A 19,025-nucleotide genomic window follows, 5' to 3' on the forward strand; every position below is an offset into this window, starting at 1 on the left:
CCCTCTGTTGGTCTTTTATTCAGTTCCACAGTTTACACCTACTCTCATACTAACTTATTCTTATACATACAAACATTAAAAGTTAGGATCTGCCTGCAAGAGGACACATGATTTTTGTCCTTCTGAGTCTGGGTCATCTAATGTATAATGCCTTCCAGATCCATCTGTTTCCCCTTCATCAAAAAAAATTATGTTCTTTTGTTTTGTTTTTTTTTTTATAACTGAGTAAAGTTTCATATGTGAGTATATTTCACATTTTGGTGATCCATTCTTTAAAATGATGTGAAATAGCAGGCAAAACCTGTTAACTCTAAAAAAAAAAATCTATGCATGAGGCAAACATATTAAAAAAGCTCTAACATAGATAAAGCTCTAAATGACTAAGTCACACTAAATGCACAAAAGTAACATGTGGTGATCTGAGTTAAATACTCTAATAGTTAAACAATGATTTCCATCTCATCAGAAAATGCCCTCTCAGCAGAGATTCACAATGTATGGATTATGAACCCCTTCCTTTATCAAAGATTTTTAAGGTTGTTGGTAATAACCAATGAATACAGGCAGCAAACAAGTAGAGAGTAATCACCTCCTACTTTCTCCCCCTCCTTCTTTGCTGTTCTCTTGTAGTTCTGCCTCCCGGGTCTCCCATGGCTGCCAGGCTTTCAAAAGCATCTCTACAGTAGTTGGTGTACAGGTACTGACAAACTTTTAAGTCTCAAATCTTCAGTGTTCTGTTGTGATCCTAATTACAGTGGATAATTATCAGCCTCGAAAGAGAAGAAAATTCTCAGGTATGACATAGTAAATAACTTGTATCATCAAAATCTCAACTTATGCTAGGTTTAACTCCACAATCTGATGAGTTTTCTTTATAGCCATTTTCTTCCAGTGGTATTATATGCTAAGTCGCCGGTTTCTATTTTCTTTATCAGTTCTTTTATCCACAAAATTGCCTCAAAAGACAGAAAATCTAAAAGAAAAGAAGCAAGAGACTGCAACAAGTACTGCACAAAGGATAATCAGATGCCCAAACACTTGACTTTATTAGCCAATAAGGAAATGCAAAAGAAGGCTATCAAAGGATGCTGTTGCTTACAATCTGGCTCTGGTGCAACAGACAAGCAAGTCCCTGGCAGAGTACTGCCAACTAGAGGAGGATGAGCTCGTGGAACATTTTGAAAAGCTGTTTACCAGTACCCACTTAAGATGAATACAAGTATTCTGTAACCTCAGACTTGACACTTTCACTCTTAGATCAAAATCCAACAGAACTACGTGCCTAAATATTAACATATCACAATTGTTTAAAACTGTAATGCTTACAATAATTTAAACTGGAAGAGTGACTATCTAATGGTTTAGTCTACAATGGAATACTATATAACCATAAGAATAAGAATAGAACTATAACCACAAAGAGCTGTCTTATCAATGAAGGATGAGTGACAGGTAGATGAGATGAGAAACTATCCTATCTGAGTTCATTTGTATAAGATTCAGATACAGGAACAATGAACCCGTGGTGCTAGAACTCAGGTAAATGGGTTTGCTAGGAGAAGTGGGCAATGGTGAACAGACAGATGTTAGAGGTATTGGTAGTAACTGGTTTCTTTAAAACAAGCAAACAAACCACAATATCAGCAAAACCTTCCTTTGTGTGATTATGTGCCCCTGTGAATGCAGATGCCTGAAGAGGCCAGAAGAGCATCAGATTTCTGGAGCTGGAGATACAGGCGGTTGTGAGCTCTCCAACCTGGGTGCTGAAAACCAAACTGAGGTCTTCTGGAAGAGGAGTAAACGTCCTTAACCAAGCCATCTCTCCAGCCCTGCTGCATGGTCTCTCGTCTGGAGTGCCATCCACTTGAAATTTTAGTGTCAGCTCTCCTGTGTGTTTGACCTGCATACCTATATTTTGAACCATTTCAGAATTTTCAACGAAGGAGGCTCAGTCAGGGAAAAAAATCTATGAAAATATTCCCAAACCTAAAAACCTTAATCTCAAACACTTGTACTCCTAAGCCTTTCAGACAAGGTGCATTTAATCTACACAACTTTCCTTAGTATCTGCAGGCACTATAGGTATCGATATTGATGGACGTTTGTCCTCTGTATAAGATGGGGTGAGATTTGAATATAGCCTGTGCCTGTTCTTTCCCATACTTTAAATCACGTCTAGATGATCTAACATGTACTACAACACAAATGCTGGTAGCTGTTACACTGCACTGTTGAGGAATGAAAAGAGGGCTAGGCATGCTCAATACAGATACAACTTCTTTCAAAGACTTTTGATCCTGCTGTGAAATCCACAAATGTGGAACCTATGAGCATGGAAGGCCACCTGAACCTCGAGTAACCACTGAGCAGAACGGGAACCAATCCCTTCTCCCAAAGGATGCAAGTGTCAGTGTTTTCCAGGTTCATGTTAGAGCTCGCCATGTTTAAACTAATGCTTGTTATTCAGTCAATGGCTCTTTATACCATTTAATGCAGTAGCAAGGCAATTTAAGTAAACATAGGGATTGCCTGTAAGGTGTATAACCAGAGTCTAAAAATTTACTGTTAGGTATAAACAAAATAATGAAGACTAAATTCCAACAATAGATAACAATGTCAAAATGAGAGCCTTATATACTGAGGCTTACAGAATTAACAAGGCTTCTAGCCGATAGGCAGGACTCACTGCTCACAGAAAAGGCTTTGGGGCTTTGGATATTAAGCCAATGTTGAACAGAAGAGGGAAGAAAGCTAAGACAGGTGAAGAGCTAGAAGTGAAGGATGGCGGCACGTGCATAGAACTTTCTTTGCTGCCCACATAATGTTCACCATTCTCTCTAAAAGACAGTGTGAGAGTAGGAGGAATCCTTAACAAATCTGTCATCCTAAAAGAAAAAGAGGTAAAAGAAAGAAAGAAAAAAAAAACTCCCAGAAGATTGAAGACTGACACACACACACACACACACACACACACACACACACAAATACACACAGCACTTGTCAATGGATATCCAGTGTGAGGACGCATCACCAGGCACTCCTGTAGCTATTCAAACATCACATCACAGAGTATATTAACAAACTAAGATGTGAAAATTACCAGGCATCCCAATCTGCCTAGACCTCTAAGACATGCACAATCCATCACTGACTGAAATGCAGTCATGCAGTGGGTGACTGAGCATATTTGTCATCTTATTTACATGTTTTTAATTCACAATGTTTTGCATATATATATACAACTACATAAAATAGATATCTGATTTATATGTATATACAATGTTTGAATTTAGTACTGGTATGATCTAAGTTGTCATTTTCCAAAACTGAAAATATATTTGAGAAATGACAATAGGACATCCCATCCATTGGTCCTGGGGTTTGGGCTAGCTTTCAAAATGCTTTCCACCAGGGGTTCAGTGTCCACCCAGCATCAGATCTGCAGGCACTAGGTCTCATTCACAGTTGTACACACTGCTGGTTCCTTCTCTCTAAGGACACAGTGTGTGCTTTAGAGTTTACCTACCTATCGCTCTGAGTTGGCCATCGATAAAGGAAACTGAAATCCAGAAGTTAAAAAGCAGAAGTAGCTACATGTAGGTAACAAGTCAGAGCCCCAAGACAAAATATTCTTAAAAAATTTATACAGCAGACCAAGGTAAATGAGTTTACAAAGTCTTTAGAACATGTATGCTGTATATCGTTATGGCTCCTCACTCAAAATACGGCATAAAATGTTTAATAATAATAAAAAAACAAGTATCACACTTTTCACTCATGACTCCCCTCAACACCCCTCCCCCCCCAAAAAAACAGATTGTGGTGTCTGTTCTTTCTATGTATTTACATGTGTGGCACAGGAAAGCAAAATATAAATCACAACCTTGAGACTACAGTTCAAAACCCCCTATACATTAGGCAAATGCAGCAATAGATGTTTTCTAACTCATAATAAAAAATAAACAGAAAAACATAAAGCCACAGAAGTCAGAGTCCTCATCAATTCTTGGAAATAGAGGCTTTAAACTTGATATTATTTTAAGATTTTCATTTTTAGGCAGTTTCACACACTAAAAAGTTTGTGGCCAGATCTTATAAAAAATTAATTTTTCTATTGGAAAAATCCATCCATCTCTGCAGATGTCGTCTTTAAGAAAACCCTTGACTGGATATCTCCCAACTACATTTACTCCTGACGCATCAGCTGTTGCATTCAAAACACAAATGGCACCAAGTACATAACGAGTCTAAAACCCTTTCAATTAAGGGAGCTTTTAAACGTCTTAGCAGCTTATTTAATAAAGGGAGATCTTTCCAAATCTTGTAAGAATGTAATGATCCTGTCTTCCTCCTCCCACCTCTGCTCTTCAACTTTATGCTTTAGAATATAGCAGATTTTGACCTTGTTTGTCCTAAAGTCTCAGATGCATCTCCCCTGCTGGCCAAACTCCCAAGGTCACAGATTTCCTTCGTGACACCCTTAAGAATTGATTAGTGTTCATTGTCAACGTTCTATTTGTTTTGCATCCAGCAATCTCAAGTCAGTGTTAAGCCACTCAGCACTGCAGTCTGGCCAGCCTGCATAAATCGCCTGCTCCCTTTCACACCGGTCCATGAAAATAAAGAGACTGCATGCAGACGGAGCATGAAAATAAAGCCAGCACTTCCTTGGAGTCTGTCCGCTCGCGTAGCAGTGCGGTGTATTTCAATTAACATCCAGCCCTCTCAAACAGTGGTACTTCACTATCTGTGAGAGTCTGCCTTTTAGAATTTAATACTCAGACAGCCATTTTGCAAAAACACAGCAGGTCCACGAAATAAGGGCTGTTCCACAGAAACAGCCAGGGGATGATAAAGCCGTTGGAAACGCTGCATTATTGCAACAGCTGTGCCATCCATCAAACGATTATCATCTACTATTTTTCTGAAGCTCTTCAAAATAGGATTTAACGTTAGCCACTGTGGCTGTCTGAAATTTTACAAACTCCATAGTATTTCATCTTTTAGAAAATAATTTCCTTTCCCATGCCATGATTCAAATATGAAAACTCCAAGCAAAAGAGTATATCAACTGGTTTGAACTGATACAGATATCTGAGACAATAGATTCCCCCCATACACATACACACATACACACCAAACCAGTCCCTCTACAAGTTATTTCCAACCTTACAAAATTAACCTGGTATAAAAGATAAACACACAGAAACATCTCCGGAAAGACCTCGGAATCTCATTGCCCTCAGGTGCCTTGACAACTCATGGCACAAATGATTGATTTTCTGTCAGGTTCAGCACAGGGATGAAAGCATCAGAAGAAGCAACATAGAGCAGACAGACACAAGTTACATTTTCAGCTCCTAGCCACAACTGTACAACAATGGGAACTTACATAGGACACCCGTACTCGCCGGCGATGTACCAGCCCGCAGCACTGCATGAAGAGGGGGCAGGACGCAGTCAGAGCGTGGCTTCACCAAGCTGCACCGTGCCTCGTCTTGTTGTCACGGCCACTGTCCATTTCTTCCCACCTTCCACTCCCAGGTAAGAGTCATGGGCAAATCAACACTTAGCTGCTGCCTCTAGGTAGTTTTTACAGACACTGCTGTTTCTGCAGGCATGCCAAAACTTTGTTCTCTCTGACTGCCTTTTAAAATTTTTTCCTTACAGGTAATTTGAGCTCTTCTTTAAGGGGTCTGCCTACTGGCAACAACCTAGAAAAGGTAGCATTTCTCTTCCCGAAGGATCGCTTGCTAATGTGGAGTTTTGCCTGTTCAGATCATCAGGGTTTGTGAGCAAGGCTTTTACAGTAGCCATGCTCAACTCCGGAGATTTTTCCAACCTCAGAGCCTTGCATTTCACCAGGCTGCAGTATGCTGCTTCAGAAGGGAGGAGGCCTACCCTGGCTGCTGTTTATGTGACTGTTTCTGAGAACAACGCTGCTCCTGCGCTGCTTGGCTGTTACATCGCCCTCCTCACTACGCACAGACTGGCAACAGCATCCTTGATTCACTGGTACCTCTGTAACATTTTGAGCATATCTGATTTGCTCTTTCTCCCTCCTCCCCTTCGACTGACAAATGAGTGAGTCTAGACTTTAATTCACTGTGGATTCTTAGGACTGAAGAGCCACCCTCTACACTGAGAGGCGCTTTGTCCTGCAGTATGTATTTCAAAGGAATTGTAAGGAAGATTGCTGGAGTAGCCTCAGGACCTGACTCACTCAGCCACTGCAGCTGTACAGGTTTTGTTTTTTTGTTGTTGTTTTTGTTTTGTTTTGTTTTTTTCTTCTGCTTGCTGCCAAAGACCCATTTTCTACATCGAAGCATGTTAAATAAACACAGCTCTGGCTGTGACTCTAATGGGATCAGAGTCAGACCTAATTAATTGGTTAAGTAATATATCATCTATGATTTAGACACAATAAGCCAAATGTTCCATAAGCCTGAGAGCTTACAAGTCAACACTCTATGTAAACTATCATTTATACCATTCCCCCAAGCTTTCTGAAAGAGAGAAGATCTTTACATTCTTTGTCTGAGACCTTGTACATATCACACCATGAAAGATGAATCATTAAGGCACTGGGGACTCGGCTATTAATTTGGATGATATCAACCATGCTAATAAGCAATGATTCATATAACCTTTTAGCACACCGCACATATTGATCCAGATTTGCCCCACCCCAAGTCACTCCACATGACTTAAGAAGTTACTTTAATTAATTTCACACCATAGTCTAAGCTCAACAACCACCATTATGTTCTTTTGGCCCCGTAGAAAATGAGAGCTTACTAATTCTCAAGGTTTTGACCATGTTTTCTCTAGAGCCTGGGTAACAATCTTGTATTGCTCTTGTTGTTCAGCTTAGAGATGACTGAGAACTGGAAGATACCATTGCATTAATTCAGACTTCGTATATGATGGCAGAGGAACCGAGGTCCCAAGTGGTGAGTGTTTGGTAATATAGCAGCAGTGATAATTAACAGCCAGGACTTTGCACAGTCCCCCAAATTATCTGGGTTTATCACACGCTAATCATCAATGTTTTTGAAGGATCAAGTGGAAAAATAGGACAATATAGAGCAGTGATTCTCAACTGTCCTAATACTGTAGCCCTTTAATACAATTCCTTATGTTGCTACTTCATAACGGTAATTTTTCTTCTGTTCTGACTCATAAGTATCTGTTATGCTGTATATCTAACAGGTGGCCCTATAAATGGGTTGTTCACCCCCCAAAAAAGGAGTCATGACGCTCAAATTGAGAGGCACTGATATAGTTTTGATTAAGTCACAGGCATTTCTAAATTAAATTGAAATTAACTTAAAATTAAGACTTAAGACTGACATATTTTGGAGTATACAAGATATATTCCTAATACACAGGATTTCAGTTTGTTTTTTTTTGAAAAATAAAACTTTAGTAAGAAGTATAGCAATATAATAAACATAAATTTCAAGATTTTTTAATTAAAATTTTATTTTAATATATTTTAATATATTAAATTTTAATATATTTTGATAATTTTCTTTTTGAGAGAGAGCATGAAGTTGGATGGACAGAAAGGTGGGAGGGATCAAGGTGTTTTTAAAAAGCTCCTTTATCTCACATTACATAAAACAAAGAATAAAAATGAAGTCCAAGTTAGAATAAAATGAGAATGCTGGTGGAAAGTGTCATCTCTTCTTGGATTCAGAATTTGATTCTTAATTCACTTAACTTTTTATTAAGTATGATATTTTTAAACACAATATGAGATTCCCCAGCTCATTAGAGATTCCACCCACACTGCCATTCAAGAACCCAAGGAAAGAAGCTGAGCCCTCTAGGGGGATCTGCCAACATTTGCTGGGACCTTCTATCTTCTTGCTGCTGGGCTAACGTGATGACGTGGATAGGGAAAAATAAACTGCATTTTATTTATGACTCTTTTTTCTTTCTTTTTAACAGGGACTCCATGTGCCCATTGTCCTTTAAGTGTTGACATAAGGCAGGTGCCACCAACCCAGGCAGGATCTTCCAGCACAACAGAGGGAACAGGAATGCAGTGAGGAGGGGACATGGGAACAGCAGGCAAACTTCTAAGTAAGCCTCAAAGGTTCCTCAAGTCAGGGACAGGTGGGCTCCTTCTACAGGATAAGTGGTGCTGCGGCCAGGGTGCAATGAGCAGAGGGAGAATGCCAGCTGAGCAGGCAGTAAACGCAGCATAGAAACTTGCATGGAGACCTGATACATGATACATCTGCTTACGTACAATACATAAGCAAAACATGCGTGCATGAGACATGAAGACCACATAGATACACCCAAGGTATGTTTGTGGCTTGTGTTTTTATTTCCTGCGTGGGATTGTCCTGTACTTGCTCACGTGCCCGTCCCTGTGTGCATGTGTGCATACACCACATACGTACGGGTGCCGCAGAAGCCAGAAGCAGGGGTTGGGACTCCTTGGAACTCTAAGTGCAGGCAGTTGTGAGCCACACTGACACAGGAACTAGGAGCCCAACTCCTATGTTCTGGGAAAGCAGCAAGCGCTCTTAACCACTGAGATGCCTCTCCACCCACTGGGCTTCTCTGAAACAGGGTCCCACACCACAGGATGTCCTCAGATTTCTGTGCACCGTGCAGACAAGGATGGTGTTGAATCCCTAATCCTCCTGTCTCTACCTCGCAGGTGCTGGGGCTACAGGTATACTTCACCACGCCTGGTCCATAGTCTTCAAATAAAACTTAGTTCTCCCCAAATTCAGTCCTTATCTATGTGTACATTTTTAGCATCGAGCACAGAAAATAGAAAAGGAGATGTGAATTCACACTTGGACCTTTATTATTCATTTATCCTGTCATCCATAATAACTGGAATAAACATAGACGCTTGTACTAAAACAAATACTCCAGCTTCCTTATCAGCTGAGGGTTGGGTACATGACTAGCTTCTGGCCAATAAGAAAGAAAAAAATGGCACATGCCAACCCCACAGATGTCCTCAGAGAGACTGGACCTAGTCTTCCTCTTGCCCTTTCCTCTCTCCTGCTGTCCTAAGGTAGATATACTGCTGAAGGAACGCAGAAAATCAGGCTGTACACTCAGAAGACACAGCAACAAGTTCTAGCCTCTCATTGGGAGCTGTCCTATCAGTTGAAAGTGGCCTGTCATGGCACCGCAATATGAAAAGAAATATGCCCTCAGATTGCTTAAGCTACTGCTACTTTTACCCCAGTTAAAGAAATGAAACCCATGTTTTAAAAATATCTCTGGGTATTCCTTTTGGAGCAAATAATTAATTCAAAGTATCCAAGAAAGAATATGATGAGGCAGGAACTGATGGGGCAGAGAAGTGGGGGAAATGCACAGGTCATGAGTGCAGTCTGTACAGACTAGTGTCCCAAACTCTGAAGGAGAGTTCAGGCTTTACCCAGCAGGGCAGGAAAACTACTGGACCATTAAAATGTGAAAATAACTGTTATTTTTACTAACAAGTAGGAAAAACAAGCTTCTTCAGCTAATTTGATCTAAAACTACTAGACAATTCTCCAAAACCAGAAAGGAATTTGAAGCTGCTGGGCTTACATATTGGCAATTAATGTCCAGCTACAAAGTAATCAAATCAAATGCAGTTAATAAAATAGATGATGTTTTACTGAATGGTTCATTGAGGTATTTTGTAATAATATATAGTATATTTAAATTAAAATATTGTAAAGTGATAACAAAGGAAGGATGATAGAAGTCATCACAAAGAACCAAAGGTACATATATGTGAAGTCAATGACAGGCATTTTAAATCTAAGAAGTTCATTCCTGAGTATGGCTTATGAAATGTGGGGATTCTTTCTTTACTGCTCATGTTGTGTGTTACTCCTAGTGAGGAAAGAGAAAGTACACAGCAATTGAGACAATGCATCTCCTCAGAAGAGAATGACACTGGAGAAATCAAGCCAGCTGTGGAAGATCTCACAGCAGCTGGAGAGTCTGGAAAGAGGGCAGAGGAGAGGCATTGAACACTGGGTCTTAGCTACCCAGAGAAGAAGTCCTGGCATGGAGGTCTGGGAGCTGACCCGAATACCTAAGTTTGGATTCTGAGCCCTCACACCATGCTTTGCCACAGCGATGCCCACTCTAAGCGTAGGGTACAACGAGCAGAAACAGAGAGAGGTCAATCCTAGGGGCTTGCTGTTTAGAGAGTCTAGCCAAACTCATGAACACTGGCTTCAGTGAAAAACCCTGTTTCAAAAAATACAGCGGAAAAGCTAGAGAAATACACCGAATGTTGAAATACACCTCTGGCCCCCACATGTGCATACACGGGTGAGCACATCCATATACATATCTGTATAAGCAAGCATATACCACACATATTCACATTCGAAATCCCTACCATGCTACTGCACAGCAGAGTGACTACAGATAACTATTATAGCATATTTTAAAATTTTGCTACTCTGGATGTTTTCATCAAAGACAAATGAGAAATGTACAATGAGACAGTTAAGTTTTAACTTAATTCAACTATCATGCAAGATATATCAAAACATTTGCCAGCTCTAACATGTATGAGTGTCCATGTATTTTTTACATTTATTTTGTGCACAGATGGGCATGCATATGCTTCAGATGGTGTGCAGAAGTCCAAGGACAGCTTGCAGGGGTCACATCTGACCTCCTGCCACGTGGGTCCCGGGATGGAACTTAGGTCATCGGGCATGGTGGTAAAAGGTCTTGACCTGCTGAGTCATCTTGTCAGCATAACTTTCTATAATTTTATACATCAGTTAAAAACAAGTTTAATTTTAAAATGCCCAAAGTCTCCACAATCTTGACATACTTTCTAGAATGGAATGGAAGGTTTCTCACCAGGAGTAACTCTGCTTGGCTGTTACAGTCTTTTTAGTAACTAAGGTTTCCCAAAGCCTGCCTCTAGCCCCAGAGTCATGATAGTCCCCGTATTTCTTTCATACTCATCCATCACAGTACACTGTTACAGATACACATATTCAGAGCCTAGAGCGCTTAAGTACACCAAAAACCCACTACCTTGCTTTCCATAAATGCAAAAACAGTAACAACATAAAACCAGAGACAACAGCAACAAACCAACTCTCCGCGTCTGTCTGTTGAGTCAATTTCACCTGACTGTTACTGGGCTGCACAGGAGTCTGTCAGGTGCTGGTCACAAAACAGAAAATACAGTCAAGGTCTTTAAACATAGGGAGTTCAAGGTCCAGGGGGGCCATTTGAATCCATTAGTCACACAAACTTATCCCTTTTAGAAACTAGGACGTTAGTTGGATGAAAGCTCAAAATGTGATGAAAATATAGAGCAGGTAGACATTTGAAATTGCTAAAAGCAGAAAAGGCATTTCTGGGAAGTGCTCTTTGAGCTGAGGCTGCCAGGTGGGAAGGAGTTAAGATGGAAATGCAGGGGAAGGAAGGGGAGGAAAGGGGAGGGGAGGTAAAGAGAGGAGGGGGGAAAGGAAAGGGGAGGGAGAGGGGAGGATAGGGCAGGGGAGGAGAGGAAAGGAGAGGGGAGGGAAGGGGAGGGTAAGAGAGGGGAGGGGAGGGGAGGGGAGGGGAGGAGAGGAGAGAAGAGGGGAGGGGAGGGGAGGGGAGGAGAGGAGAGGGGAGGGGAGGGGAGGGGAGGGGAGGGGAGGGGAGGGGAGGGGAGGGGAGGGGAGGGGAGGGGAGGGGAAGCATCTACAAATGTCTCTGCTTAAGTGACCAGATGATCAGGTAAAGAAGGAGAGGGAGAGGTTTAGGTATGTGGTAAGCACACTACGGCCTTTCTGCTAGGATTTTTCCTCATCCTACTCCTCCTGCTTCTCCCCCTCCTTTCCTTCCTCCTTCTCCTCTTCTTTTCTTCTTTTTTGTCTTCTTCTTGTTGTGTGTCCATGTGTGTGAGCAAGTGTGTACAGGAGCACATGGAAGACAGAGGTCAATGTTGGTTGTCTTCTACAATTGTCCTCTACCTTGATACTTTGAGGCAAGTTTTCCCATTAAACCTGCAGCTCACCAATTTGGCTAAAGTGGATGGTCAACAAGCCCCAGAGATCCTCCTGTCTTAGGTTTCCAAACACTAGGATTAAAGATGTGTACCATAACCCTTGGCTTTTTACATAGGTGCTAGGAATCTGAATTCAGATCCTCACACTTTCATGGCAAGCTAAACCATCTCCCTAGCCTTAATCTTCACTTCTTCCACCACCAAAAAGCACAATTCTATTTTACTCAGCTTCTGCAGAAATACATATCCTTCTTTTTCAGTTTTTTTCCCAAGGTTTCTGTATTCTTCTTTTATCTAGTACAATGTTTTCTTTTTAAATTTCAGACCAATAATCATCTTTTTTCAGTAATAATTTGTTATCCACATATAACAGCAAAAGTTAGCAAAATAATGAGGTAGTTAGGGGAGAAATCATACTTCCCAAACTACTAGAAGACATGGAATGGAAACTTGGCTTAAGTAGGTTTTAGGCATGTCCAACCTTTGAAACTGACTCAAAACTATCATTTACAAAATTCATGCTTGAGAACCAAGTAGTTGAACACCCCCCCCCCCGCCAAAAAGAAAAGAAACTCCAATGTTTTGGCTGAGATTATGATTTTGTATAGGGTCACATCTTTAACTGTCTTTGACTCCATGCAGCCTTTGGGCATAGGTTGGTTACTTGGAAGATAAACTTTGTGCTATAGCTTATGTAACACACACTATAGTCAAGAGTGTAATAAAACTGAGTAATCCTAATAATCCCTTCTTATCTCATAATATAATCACATCTAAAGGAGAACAATCTTGCCATGAAACCCATTTAAACCTAATGCCCTCCTTTCCCTGCATAGCTCAAGGAAACTTGCAAAAAATGTCAAAAGCCACTTCTATCCTTTTTCTTTGATTCTCTCAAAATTGACCTAAGGGCATGTCCTTACTTTGCAACACAAAATAGTAAAACATTTAAACATTAACATTCACTCAGGTTCCCTACTGTCTCCCTAGGCTTTGTATTGAGTTAAGTTGGATTTGTAGCTTGCTGTATTGTCGTTTAATTTCCACAGATCACTCAGACTCTATATAAGGAAATTAGCAAACCAAACAAAACTTCTATCTATCTCCTTTTCCTACTCTGGCCCAAACCCTTTCTACTCAGACTTGTAGTTTCCCCCAAAAGAGTTCAGGGCACCAAGAGAACATCACTACTTCTCAACTGAAGGAGAAACACTGTGCAAAGGCAAAGGTCCACTATGTAAATCAGAAAGGCTAAAAAACAAAAACCAAGTCCAAGACCATCCATTGTATAACATTCACCATGGCGCATCCTTTATTCTGAAAATATATTTGACCCATTCATTTTACTCATTATGGATGGAAAGAAATACAACCTGCATATAGGAAAAAATATTGGTCTTTGGTTAGAAAAAGATATGTTACTCAGATATATTATCTCATGAGCAAATCCACAGTGACCACAGCACAACATACATCCAAGTGGTTATTTTAATTTCTTCTTTGATTGGAATGATCAAGAAAAACAAATGCACATTTCCTCTTCAGTTGCCACAAAACATTCTTGATAGACTCAAAAATTCTGAGAGACACCACACACACACACACACACACACACACACACACACAGGAACACACACCCAGACAGAGAGGGAGAAAGAGAGGTAGAGGGAGAGGAAGAGAGAGAGAAAGAGAAAGAAGGAGAGAGAGAATATGTTTAATTCTTGTCATAAGGATTCTTGGTTACAACCATCCTGCCATTAACTCCACCATGGTACTCATTTACAAAATTAACAATTTGCCACTTCATTTTACTTACTTTATTGTTTAAGATCTAGATATAATCATATTATTTTACCTTTCCTTTTCCTCAAGCCAAACCTATCCTTAGAGCCTTTCTTGCTCTTTTTCAAATTCATGACCTCTTTTATCATTAATTTTGGTACATGCATCTATGCATATGCATATATATTCTTAAATACATAAATACAACCTACTCTGTATAATGCTATTTGTATGTATGTTTGCAAAGATGGTCATTTGGTATTAGACAATCAGTTGGTGTATATCTTAGTTAGGGTTATTATTGCTATGATAGAAGACTAAGACTAAAGTAACCTGGGCAGGAAAGGCTTTATTTGGCCTTTGCTTCCACATCACTGTTCATCATCAAAGGAAGTCAGAATAGGAATCAAACAGGGCAGGAACCTGGTAGCAGGAGCTGACACAGAGGCCATGGAGTAGCGCTGCTCACTGTCTTGCTCCCCATGGCTTTCTCAGCCTGCTTTCTTATAAAATCCCAGACAACCTGCCCAGGGGTGGCTAGCCAGGACTACATAGTGAGACCCTGTCTTAAAATGGAAATGGTACTAGTAATACAGAGTGAATTTTCCCATGAGTGAAATTCTAGACTTTGAAAGAAAAAAAAAAAGGAAATGAGAGAAGTTTGGAGAGTGAATGTTTATAGGCCATGAGAGTGATTTGGAAACTACTGGAACGAAGCCACTTAAAAGCAAGTCAACTCTGTTCACTGTGGGGAAAGTAGCTGCCAGTTGATTCGAGAGTTAATAAACCAGGGCCAGCTTGTAAAATTACTTTTTACCTGGCAGAGAACACAATGGTAGAAACAATAACTCAGAATTCTGAAAACCTTACCCTGCCTGTTTTTGGACAAATAACTCTCTGTGCCATGGTGCGATGGTGAATCTTGACTAGACTTGACTGGATTGAGAAAGCCTTGAAGCTTACTTAGTAAAACATTCCTTTGGGTGTGACTGGTGGCATTTTCAGGCAGAATTACCTAAGGAGAGAAGACCTACTTTGAATGTGAAAGACCCTGTCCCTACATAAAGATCTGAGTGGATAAAAGCTGAGAAAGGAGGAAAACAACAAGGACCAATCTCCCCTTTTCATCTCTTCCCCCTCTCCCCTTTCTCTGAAAATTCCTTCTCTTCCACTTTCCTCCCAATTTCTTTCTCTTCCTCTTTCCCTCTCTCATGCCATGATGTGTGCCTTAATGCTTTTCTTGACAAAACTTCTGAAACTGTAAGCCAAAGTAAATAATTCCTTTAAATTGTTTTACTCAGTTGTTGGTCGCAGTGAAAAAGAGTGCGACTAAGTTTCTTCATTTATAAATTAGAAATAAGTTGGAATTTACATTATAGGAATTGGCTAAGAATCACCTGTGTTAAGTTTTCTAGTCTACTGTATGGACTAGAGCCCAGTAGGAATCGGTATATACTATTTGTTACTCTTTTTCTTTTTTCTCTACTTGAGCAAAGGATTTCAAAAAGTGTTGAATTGGCTCCTACAGTCTTTCCACCCCATCTTCTACAAAGTTCCCTGAGCCTTAGCTTTGGGAGTTAGATTTTAGATGTATTCATTGGAACTGGGATCTGTATTTTGATTGGTTGTAGCTTTCTGCAATGGTCTCTATCCATTGCAAAGAGAAGCTTCCTTGTAAGGACTACACTTAAATGTGGATAGAAGCACACATATTTAGAGTGTAGTTAGGCTTTATGCTGGTTTAATAAAGTAGTTGTAGTTGTAAGTTCTTCTAAGAGATCCATTACTTCACTAGTCCTGGGCAGTTGGCTGCTTCCAGTGCCACACATGATTTTCCTCTTGTTGAGTGGACCATACGTCAAGTTAGAGAGCTTTCAGTTACCACCAAGGTAGGCATACCACTGCTGCACCCTTAGGGTTACAGTGGCATGATGGTCCCATTGCGGCATCAAAGCTGTGTAGGGTTGTAGGAGCCGGAGGACAGGGGAATTGCTGTGAGGCTGTGCCTCCTAGTAATGTCATGAGCTACACCCAAAAAGTTTCACCAACATGACTGCCCAAACACAAACTGAACAAGGGCAACAATAGCCATGATAGAGTGTAGTAGAGAAAGCCCACAAGGCCTCAACCCTGCAAAAAGAACTATAAGCAATTAACCAGGGTAGACAGCAGGAAATATAGTCTTACCCAAGGAAAATCATACTCTGCTGCCTAGTTTTATGTTACTTTTTAGACCCAATTTATGAGAATTCAATACCTTCTTATGAAAACTAAGACATCGCTTAACTAAAGGAGTTGATAACATGTGAAAATGATACAATCCATATTTTCTCTCTTCCCTTCCCAACTCCTTTCCTTCCTCTCACCAAACATGAGAAATAATTTAAGAAAATTTGAAAGAACAGTAGTTTGTTTTTGGTAGTTCTACGGGTTGAGTTTTGGGCTTATAGATGCTAGCCAAATCCCCTACAGTAAGCTAAGCTCTCATGAACAAAATTTAAAATAATGTTTAAATTACATACATAGTTACAATAAAAGAAGACTGGAACACCCTGCGATGACCAATACACTTCCTCCAGATGAGCCGTGAATCTGGCCGTAAGCTTTCTAACAGGCAACTCCAAAAGGGAAACTCGGTCAGTTACATAATTTACTGGCCATAGGCTTAAAATAAAACCAATGCTCAGAAGCGCCACTTTGCTTGGCACTCAGAGCAGACACCAAATTCTCCTGAAGTCCCATAAAAAGGAACATCTTGTAAAGGCAGCAGCAGTGTTCCTGACGGTCCTGCCGGGAAATGCCACAGCAGGCTTTAAAGGGCTGTTCCTCAGACTGACCTTCAGAGGACGCTAAATGTCTCACACCAAATGGCATTTGGTGAGATACTCAGGGCAGCAAGGGAGAAGGAGTTGCACACCATGCTCATGGGCTTGGCATGAGCCAAGTGTAAAGGAAAAGTAAGGACAAGAGGGACTGTGTCCTGGTGACCATGATTCCTTTAGTCCAGGATGGCAAACAAGAAATCAGATCTGAGGGGAGTGGCTTGCTTAATGCTGCACATCTCTCCAGTTGCAGCAGTAGGGTTTAAAAAGGTCTCATGGACTTCATATTATTTATTCCTTCTCTAGTACTCAGGGGCTTTCATGTTGAAGGGAGTCTCTGTTCTTGAAATAACTCCATTGCCAGATTGAGGGAGAAAGAAAATCATTGTTTGAGTCATGTATCCATTAATGATCCCACCAGCTTCCAGGGGGCACTTCCAACCCAATGGTTACACAGACAGGTCTGGTTAAACTAAATGGGTCATGGACAAAACCTGAAAGTCATGAACCTAGGATAGAGATTCCTGTGTGTGTGTGCGTGTGCGTAAGCATGTGTATGTGTTAAAGATGGAAAGGAGACTGGAGAGAGTGAGGTACAGAATAATCAGAATCCATTATACACATGTACGAAATTGCCGAACAACAAAATCAATCAATGAAAAAGAAAAATTAACCAATCCCAATGAATACTGTTACTCATCATGAGCTTTTGATACATATTAAATGGCAGTGACCTTAAGACCATCCAGTTCCAGAGAGTGGGAAGAACAGGAAGAGGTATTTTGAGTGCCGTTGGAGTAAGAGAATCTCAGGAAACAGGTGGGCTTATGCACAATGGCACTGTACCTTTGCATGAGGATTGAAGACTGAGCAAAAGGGCAAAGGTTTAAAGAGAAAGCTGGGCTGGAGAGATGTCTCAGCTCTTAAAGGCTAGGCTCACAACCATAAATATAAGAGAAAGCCCAACACAAACTTTGGTTCCAAATATGCCATCTCAATCTTGGTCCTACCCACAGCTCCTGTGATGGTTCCAAGTAGCTTGTTATCCTAAATCTTTAACCTTAATTTTGGCTAAAGGTAAAAGATTTTTCTTCTATACCTACAGCTTACTGAAATGTTCTGCAAATCTAGGGAACTCATTTCAAAAGAGATGACATAAAAGGAAGAGGAAATGTACGGACTCTATTAAAGATACTCTAAACTACCCAGCCTCTGCTGCAGCTCATCCTCAGTACAGTTTCCTAAGGATTACACACAAACAGTAGCCAAAATGAAACATAAAAGTGTAGGCATGCATGCCTTCAGTTTACGGTGAGTGATATCAAAGACTGCTAAACTTCTTGGAAAGGTATCTGGAGAAAGAGAAAATACAAATCATTCTCATTTTACCTTATGACCCTAGTCTGCTTTTTAAAAGTCCATCTTACTCTAAAAGGAAATCTTATAGTTCCTATCCTAATATAAAATCAAGTATCCTCAGCGTAATTTAAATACTTTAGAAAATTAAAGCCTTGCTTTGCTGGATTACAGTTGACTCTGGTTCACTATGTAATGCTTACGTATGGGATACAGTGGATAGTATCACATACACAAAAACGGCAGCTAGTTGAGGGGCAGCTTGTGTCAAGCTATTTGTCTGAGTATAAGTTCAGATAATTTGACACAATCCAAACTTTCCCACTTAGGAAACTGAGAGGACCCGACTAACTCCATTTTGAGACTGAGTTCAAAGCCAGGCCAAAATTCTTACCATCCTTCCCCCTTTCCTGCTTGATGAGTTCAAACACACACACACACACACACACACACACACACACACACACGTGATGGGCAGCCTATCAGCAACTATCCCGACATCTGGCCTGGGGCTATATGAGGTCACTGTTCTTTCTCTAAGGTCAGAACCAATTAGGAACATACAAATATCCCTTACCATGAACCTATCCAATCATGGTAAAGATTACCCATCCTCAACTGGAAGTCCCCTAGCTGGCTTTAAAAGGAGCCTGTGGGCTCCTTTCATGGTTGCCACTTTGTGAACTGGTGAGCCTGCATGCAGCATTCTTGCTTTTGAGAAATAAACACACTCTTGCCAATTGCATATGTGAGTCGTGGTCTCCCTGCAGTGATTTCAGACTTAACAGAGACGGTCTCACACTGTAGCCCAGGATAGCCTCGAACTCACAGCCTTCCTGTCTCAGCTTTCCCACTGCTAGGGTTACAGACATGCTCCACCACACCTGACCCAGAAAATATTCACCATGGTCATTTTTAATTGCTTAGACTCCCATGACACTTTCATGAAAATATTTCCCATTCTGCCTCACTTCATATTAGAGCCTTGTTTTTAGTAGTCTAGATTCTGAAAATAACTGTTTAAAAAACAGTCACTGCTCTCTTTTTCTTTTTCTTCA

General features: G+C 40.6%; 1 protein-coding gene across 9 annotated transcripts in view; it reads right to left on the reverse strand.

Moving 5' to 3' along the window:
- Cacnb2 (calcium voltage-gated channel auxiliary subunit beta 2) overlaps positions 1-19,025 on the reverse strand; it is a 391,015-nt gene that overhangs the window by 250,968 nt on the left and 121,022 nt on the right. The window contains exon 1 of one of the 9 annotated variants that reach the window (XM_060372291.1): positions 5,393-5,983. The exons of 7 other annotated variants lie outside the window; for them this stretch is intronic. In XM_060372291.1, coding sequence (XP_060228274.1) covers positions 5,393-5,440 — 48 coding nt within the window. In that variant the 5' untranslated portion in view covers positions 5,441-5,983. Of the gene's footprint in view, positions 1-5,392; positions 5,984-19,025 lie in introns of those variants that run through there. One more of the 9 variants, XM_060372294.1, reaches the window with a different exon arrangement.

This window comes from Meriones unguiculatus, chromosome 19 (assembly GCF_030254825.1).
Source record: "Meriones unguiculatus strain TT.TT164.6M chromosome 19, Bangor_MerUng_6.1, whole genome shotgun sequence".
Taxonomy (NCBI): domain Eukaryota; kingdom Metazoa; phylum Chordata; class Mammalia; order Rodentia; family Muridae; genus Meriones; species Meriones unguiculatus.